The following is a 7,706-nucleotide window of genomic DNA, read 5'->3' as shown; positions in this document are numbered from 1 at the left end:
TTGATAATCTGTCATATTATATTTAGAAATGACTTTGGCCACGTAGTAAACAAGTGTTTTTCTTTTCAAATTTCATGATTAGGAAATCAGTTTAGAGATTTCATGCAAACTTGTATATTGGGGCACTACTGTACACTAGCGGGGCACTTTTATACGTATCAATGTGCCCCACGTCTTAGTGTATCAAAGTGCCCCAACAGACATTTTCAGAAAACTAACAGTTATTAATAAAACCACTGAACTTATTTAAAAATCAAGTGTAATCCTGATTACTGAGTGGGATAACTTACCTTTGGTATTTTTAAATCTTAACGTAAAACAGTGTTGAAACACTTTTACATTTCACGTAATTTTTTAGTTGGCTGCGCTAAAAACATACCTACTCTCGTCAAACACCAAGAGCGAACTGGCGGGCGGTGCATTCGCAACTATCATACTCACACATGCATAGACAGGTTTTAGTGATGTCACGACACGAATAACGTTTCTCGATATTGAAATATTGTTGGTGTATCAATGTGCTCCTTGCATCAATGTGCCCTGCCTCCCCCCTATAGCCTTGCACTAATACAACATTGATCTTCCTGCTCCTTTGAATACAACTCTTCACCTTAGGGCCAGCCTAAGCCTATATATGCCTACTCAGTAATGTGCTCCACTGATTTCAGTAGTGCTTACTACAGCTAAATTAGTAGAACTTAATCTAGGATATAAGTCCCACTGATTTCAAGGGTGAGGGGAATTGCAACCAACTTAGTTTGGGTTCAACTTTCTGAAGCAGAGAAGCAAATGACACCCCCTCCCCATGTTAGCACAATCTGATGAATCAAGTTATTTTGGCACCTGAGGCAGAAAATCATCCAAATGCCCTTACACCCACTTTGTGGCAGTAAAAATACAGAAAGTTAAATACAGTGGTACCTCGGGTTAAGTACTTAATTCGTTCTAGAGGTCCGTTCTTAACCTGAAACTGTTCTTAACCTGAAGTACCACTTTAGCTAATGGGGCCTCCTGCTGCCGCTGTGCTGCCGCTGCACGATTTCTGTTCTCATCCTGAAGCAAAGTTCTTAATCCGAGGTAATATTTCTGGGTTAGCAGAGTCTGTAACCTGAAGCGTATGTAACCCGAGGGACCACTGTACTGCTTAAGGCAGCTGCCTCTCTCTGCCTAGTGTAAGGCACTCTCTTCAAGAGTTGGTTGATCTGCAATAACTAGCCAATTATGTATTAAGTTACTTGTCACTAAAAGGGTCTCCTGCTGACCTCTGCACCAGGATATTTCCTAAAGACAGAGAAGTGGGTAGGGCCAGCCCACATCTGTTTACAATAACTAGCATGACCACCATAGCTGTCAACTTTTCCCTTTTCTTGCGAGGAATCCTATTCGGAATAAGGGAATTTCCCTTAAAAAAAGGGAAACGTTGACAGCTATGATGACCACGTAAAGGAAAAAAGAGTGCAAGTCTCCTGAAGCTTCAGAAGAGGAAAATGTCAACAGGTATATTGTGCACCTGTTGCAATTCTCTCTTCTACCCAGCGGTTAAAGGTGCAAGGGGAGCCCTGCCTTCCTTTTCCCCCTTTACCGGGGGGGGGGCGAGGAACACGCGGCCATCCCGAGGTCGGCTGGCCCTCCCATCAGCCGCAGCCAAAACATCTGGAAGGCCCTGGTCCAGCAGAACTTCCTTCCGTCCGCCAGCGCGAGCTCTCTTACCGTCAAGCAACCTGCAGTTCACGGAGGGCGCCTGAGGAGGGGGCTGCTCAGGTTTTGCAAATGCTTCTAGCCGCAGGATCTTGCTTTGCGCCTCTCCCTTCCCTCGCCTGCTTGCAACTTCCGGCGCCGACAGCCTGTAGGAAGTTGCCAAGCTTCAGATGTGTCACAGTCGAGAGGAAGCAGCTGGAGGAGCAGCAGCCGGAGACGTTTTGCACCAGCCGGAGGGGGAGAAAAGAGGCGAGTGGTGCATCTCTAACTGCTCCTTCAGCCCCCCCACCCCGCCGCCAATTTTTTTTGCTTTATCCTCTGAAAGGGCAGCTCTGTTAGAAACGCAGAATCCTAAGATGCAGCCGAAGAAATGCGGATCCCCTTGGTTAAAGCAGGGCAGAATTACCTGCTTTTGTTTGAGCCAAATGCAGCGTGGGAAGTTGGTCCCTTTATCCGAGGGGGTTTGGGTGTCTGCCCTGGAGCAGCTGCAAGAATAAGTAGCGCTTTGCGAGCATGTGCAGAGTGCCCGTTTCCTTGTCAGAAGGGGTGGCTGGGCATTCACATTTTTTAAAAAAAACTAAGCTCTGTTATCATAACTCGTAGCAGTGAGTCCCTTAATTCTGCTACCTGTGTTTTCTGCTTGCTTGTTAACTCTTACCAATGCGAGGTAGGTCAATATTGCAACTGTAGAGCTGAGCCTGACAGAGAAGTAGCGTGTCTAAGGCTACCTGGTGAATTCAAGCTGTAGGTGAGAAATTTTAACGGGTCTGGGGATTTTTCTAGCTTATGGCTTAATACTGTGTGAATCTGCCTGAGTGTTTTTTAGGGGAACTTGGATGTTCATCTCACTCCTGAAGTACACTATGTTGTGCTTTTGTGAAGCTGCCTTAAGTTGCCTCTAGCGAAAGGCGGTGCCTGATAAATAGAATAACAAAAATAAAAGATATGCCTGGGCCATCAATCTGTAATGGTCCTCCTGACTGCAGTCAGGTCATGTATGACACCAGCATCAGACTGTCTTCCACCATGGCATAACTGCTTTTATGGGACTGTTTCCCAGGTTTGTTTGAGTGCTTAGAAATCTATATTCAGATGCAGCCCTGGGGTCTAATCAAATGTGTGGAGCTTTCTCTAAAATCTGCCCTTTGTGATTTCTGTTAATCGTCCAAGGAATTAGAGACAGACTTTCACCTTTCTGTTTAGATATCAGGCTGCAGCCATTTGTCAGTTAATTGGATTAAACGATTAAAAGTCTTCTGACTCATCAACTGTGCAGTCCTATCCCTGCTTAGTCTGAAGTTAGCCCCATTGAATTCAATGGGACTTGCTCCCTGCTGACTGTGCCTAGGGTCACTGCTTGAAATGGACTGTGATTAATTGTTCTTCTCTCTCAGCTAGGAGGGATTAACTTTTCCAAGATGGTGTCTTGCGACAAATGCATGCATCATCTAAAAGCAAAGCATGCTTTTCATTTTCATTCTTACGGTGTGTGTGCCAACTTAATCGATTAAAGAGTCCTGTGATTAATCCACTTTAACTGGATGATGATGGCTCTACTGTACAGGAGTGTGTGAGTCAGCCTTTCTTCTTGCTAGTCAAAGGGCTTGTCTGGTTGGTTTTTTTTGGCAATTTGTCCCCCCCCCCCCCAGTGTTTTTATATGAATGATCCATGGAATAGATTTTTTTTGCGTACAGTTTAGGATTGTGTGAAAAGTGTGATAAGTATTCCAATCTGCACTAGCCATTGTGACCATGAAAAGAGGGGGGGGGGGGTCAGTATTAATTGTGAAGCAACTAATAGAGAGTATAAAAATGTGCCTTCATGCAGTGCTTTTTTTCTGGGGGTACGCATACCCCTAAACATTTTGTGAATCTAAGTTTGGCCTCATTGAGGGGTAGTATTTCAATATGAGTAGGAAAATAAGAGAACCCCTAAACATTTTTATTTTTTTTAGAAATAAAGCACTGCCTTCATGTATATTAATTTGATATGTCCTAGCTTCTCTAAACTGCACTCCTTTCCCTAAGACAACAGTTGGAGCTTGTTCAAAACTCTTTTCTTTTTTATGTTAACAGGGGTGGCAAAACAAACACCACACAACCCTTAAAGATGGTGCGGATTTTGGCCAACGGCGACATCGTACAAGACGATGACCCTCGAGTGCGGCAGAGCACTCAGAACAGAGGAACCTCCTCTCGGCCGGTGAGGAGAAGACCTTTATGTGGTGTTTCAGTTTTGCTGGGAATTATTATATGAGGAACTTGAAAGGCTTCAATATTCCTGTTGCAAATGGATGCTTAATTCTGAAGTTTGGTCGATCTGTTCAAAGATTACCCTTTTAAGTACATGTGCATGTTTCCTCTAAAGTAAATTTGCAAAATTGAGCCAGGATTGCTTCCAAGTAAGCATGCACAGAATTGCATTTGGGCACTGTAATCTGAACCACCTTTGTACTGAACTTGAGATGGAGAGGGGGAGTTGGACTGGACCACAGTTCCTAACCCTGCCAGTCGCTGCCCATGTGGAGTTCCCTATTCCATCTGCAAATATGCAGGCTGTCCGGTGAGATTCCTGAGGTGGCAGCCTGCAGAAAGACCCAATATGGGGTCCTCCAGGGGCAGGAAGGAGAAACTTGCTGGATCCTGAGTCGTCCCCACTGCTGTCACTGGTGCAGCAGATTTGCCCACCCTTCTGGCCTGACTGCCACGATCAGCAGGGCTGTGGATACTGTAGGGCCTATATTGCTGCCTAGCCAGGGTTCACATGGCAGCCTTAATTCTGAATCATCAATACTAATAGGGGTTTTAGTTCTCTGAAGTCATTGCATATCAAAAACAACACCATTCTCATCCTAGAGGGGTTATCAACAGACTCAGGGAAACACCAAGGTTTGTAGATGTGTGTTCAAAAGAAAAGCCTTGGGTGGGTGGGGTGGGAAAGATTAAGGGGGCGGGGAGAGAGGAGGCCAAAAAACAGTTTGGTGAGTACTGAGTGTGCTCACTGGTCACAAAATACTGACTTGATTATTTGGAGCAGGAGTGGGACATTGTCAGAGGAGTTTGTCAGTCCTTCTCCACAGGCAACCCTAGAAATTTTAGTTCTTTGAGGGAGGAACAACAGCTCTCAGCAGCCTTGATGAATTACGATTCCCATGATTCTTTGGGGGAAGCCATGACTGAAAAAGCTGTATGATACTGCTTCAAATGTATAGTGCAAATGAAACCAGGGACAGAACATGAGGGAGGAATGGGAGGAGGATGGGATATCCTGAAAACAGGAGTCATCCACACTGCAGCATTTTGTTTCTGGCTCCATTTCTGTGTAGGCGGGGAGCCTTCTTTGGCATCTTAAGTCCAGCTGTCATAGATAGGATTGCAGGCTTACTCTTTCTTAAACCATGTTGGTTTTTTTAAAAAATTAAGTTTTCTGGTGCATTTTAATGCCTTGCACTATTTTTAAGGATGAAGTAGAAATTAAAAATATTTTTAAACGTTGTCTGTGGAATATGCTCACCGAAGAGGGCTGTAAGTTTTTCTGTAGTTTCCTCATTTCTCAAAACTCTCTCTGTGGTAGTACCTGCTCTTTGGAATCTATGATCCACCCAAATGGCTGCATTTCTGGCTCTTTATGACTTTTACTGTATCTGACAAACTGGATCTGGCGCCATGAATTCACTCTGTTTCTCTGGGGTTCCTCCGCAGGGTTTTTTCAACATGAACGCAGGCCCTACTCCACAACAACACTACCGCCAACAGCAGCCGCCGCCGCCTCAGGATGCAGCAAGGCCAGGGGAGCGCTCACTGATTTCAGACATCAATCAACAGTTGGTGAACATGGGATTCCTCACGTGGAACCTTGGAAACCAGGTGGTGGAGCCAGTCATGTCCATCCTTCTGCTGCTCCTTCTCATGATGGTTGGCGTGCGTGGCCTACTCTTGGTGGGCCTCATCTACGTTGTCTCTCACTTAAGCCAGCGATGACAGGGACTTCTCTACAAGCCATGACTGCTGCTTGGCGGATGGAGAACCACATTTCCTTATCCGGTGTGTGAGCGCATGTTAGAGAGAGTGTGTGTGGGGGGGTGTCAAATGTGCCCCCTTTGTGTGTATGTGTGCCCATATGGGCTCCCACCCTCAAAATGTTATGTAAATAGATTTTGTAGGGAACAGAAATGAGTTGGGGGAGGCAGTATATGGAGTGTGAGTTTATGAGGGTACAGTTTCTTCTACTTCAGTTGGCTTCCTGCGGAAGCATGAAAAATTACTTTATTTCAGTGACACAAGGCTCACTACATTTTTTCTCGTTGTGCTGCTCAGGTTGTAGCAGTTGGGTGTGGAGGCAATCTCAGGGTTGTTGGTTGAAGCTTAGTTTTTTGACTGAAGGGGTGAAAAGGCAGCAGGTGGATCTCTCATTTGTTCTCTCAACAAAAGCGCTTAATGAACCTCGTATGTAAAAGGCAGTTTTATGAGATGACTAAGTAGGCATTGTTTATTGCCCTTAGAGAGGAGGTAGGTAACATGATAACTGAGAAGGTTTAAAGCAGAGGTGGGAAATGTGTGGCCCTTCAGGTTCAGATGGACTACAACTCCCACAATCCCTAGCTATTGGCCATGCAGTTTGGGAGTGATTCAAGGTGGCATCTGGCAACATCTGGAGTGCACCAGGTTGTACAAGGCTGCATTGCGCTCATAATCTGGGAGTCGTAAAATGGATTGGGTTTGGTTTGGCACTCTTGGTCACGATCCGACCTTGAGCCTTTGCTTCCTTTGGTTGGAGGGGAAAACACAGGCCCCACATCCCTGGTTTAAAGCAAGTTATATAGGTATAACACCTATCACTTCTGAGATGTGTGTCCAGGTCTTTTAAAGACAGGCATGTGCATGAAGATTGATTGAAAACCAAGCTTCTTAACTCAGGTCAGTCACAGGATTAAAATACCATCTCCAAATGGAGAGAAGCTTGGGTTTGTGTGGAAATGTCGATCATGGAACCACACTTTGCATAGTTGATAGGAGGCCACTCTGTAGCTAATCAGCGTACATGAGGACGGCCAATTCTGAGAATTATTTTCCATGTTGGGAGCTGTATGTGTGGCCCCTGTACTTTGCATTGTCGCATACACAGTCCCCATGCTGGAGGCAACAGTGCTGATGAATGGTTGCCTCTGTGTGAGTGCTGGCTCCCGGGGTGCTCACTTGGGGTCTGCCTTAAGCATGAAACCATCCATTGTCTCATAATGTGTGTGTGGTTTGTGTGTGTTGCAGTGGGGGAGCCTTACTAGGTGAGTGTGCAGTGGGCATGTGTAACGTGGTTCTCATGTCTGTTAATTTACGTGAATGGACATTTCTGCGTCCTTGCAAAATGACCTGGTGGGAGAACTCCCCACCCACCCACACTTTCCCCCCTGCTAGTGGTGGCCTCCTCTTGAAAACAGGAGTGGAGGAATCTAATCCAAGCAAAGGAAAGCTTTGTAACCACTTCCCTCAACTCTTTGTAATACTAGTTGCAAACTGTTCCTTAATACACATCTTTTGTTCCTTTCCAAATGGCTGTGGCTTCCATTCCTTTATGTGTTTGATCTTGGGCTGCTAATAATGAATGCTGCAAGCTTAAATGAAAAACTGGCTATCAACATAACTTATATTTCAGATTTATCCTGTGGACGTAAGGCAAGTTACAACATGTTTAAAACCAAAAGTATAACATTAAGCTGTAGAAATATAACATCCACAACACTTTGACCACTCAAATGACTAAACCCTCCCATCTGAAGATACACCAACAGCTTGACAGTGGCTGCTATAAGCTGCTATAAACAAAAATACCTCTATTTGCTTTTGGAAGTTGTTTTGCCTTGTCTAGATGAAGAACAGATCTGAACAGGACAGGCTGTGAATGGGTTAGAATTTATTTTTGGGGTGCCTTTCAGCCAAAAAGCCCCCCAAAATGGTTCACAAACATTTGTCCGTTCTTAAACCTCAGCATATTCTGTAATTTTAAACAAATG

General features: G+C 44.9%; 1 protein-coding gene across 2 annotated transcripts; it reads left to right on the top strand.

Annotated features, from left to right (window-relative positions):
• Nucleotides 1–1,818: 1,818 nt before the first annotated feature.
• Nucleotides 1,819–7,245, top strand: FAM241B (family with sequence similarity 241 member B). 2 transcript variants are annotated; one of them, XM_083441349.1, is made up of 3 exons: nucleotides 1,819–1,947; nucleotides 3,775–3,901; nucleotides 5,401–7,245. In XM_083441349.1, the coding sequence occupies exons 2-3, from the start codon at nucleotides 3,809–3,811 to the stop codon at nucleotides 5,677–5,679; spliced, it is 372 nt and encodes a 123-aa protein (XP_083297475.1). In that variant the 5' UTR covers nucleotides 1,819–1,947; nucleotides 3,775–3,808; the 3' UTR covers nucleotides 5,680–7,245. The 2 variants fall into 2 exon arrangements, with proteins under 2 accessions (XP_083297475.1, XP_083297476.1); XM_083441350.1 differs by having other exon boundaries at nucleotides 1,881–2,446.
• Nucleotides 7,246–7,706: the final 461 nt, after the last annotated feature.

The sequence above is a fragment of the Podarcis tiliguerta genome, assembly GCF_965153285.1.
Source record: "Podarcis tiliguerta genome assembly, chromosome: 5".
In the NCBI taxonomy this organism is placed as follows: domain Eukaryota; kingdom Metazoa; phylum Chordata; class Lepidosauria; order Squamata; family Lacertidae; genus Podarcis; species Podarcis tiliguerta.
The sequence above is the reverse complement of the archived record's forward strand: the minus strand, read 5'-3'. Positions and strand labels throughout refer to the sequence as shown.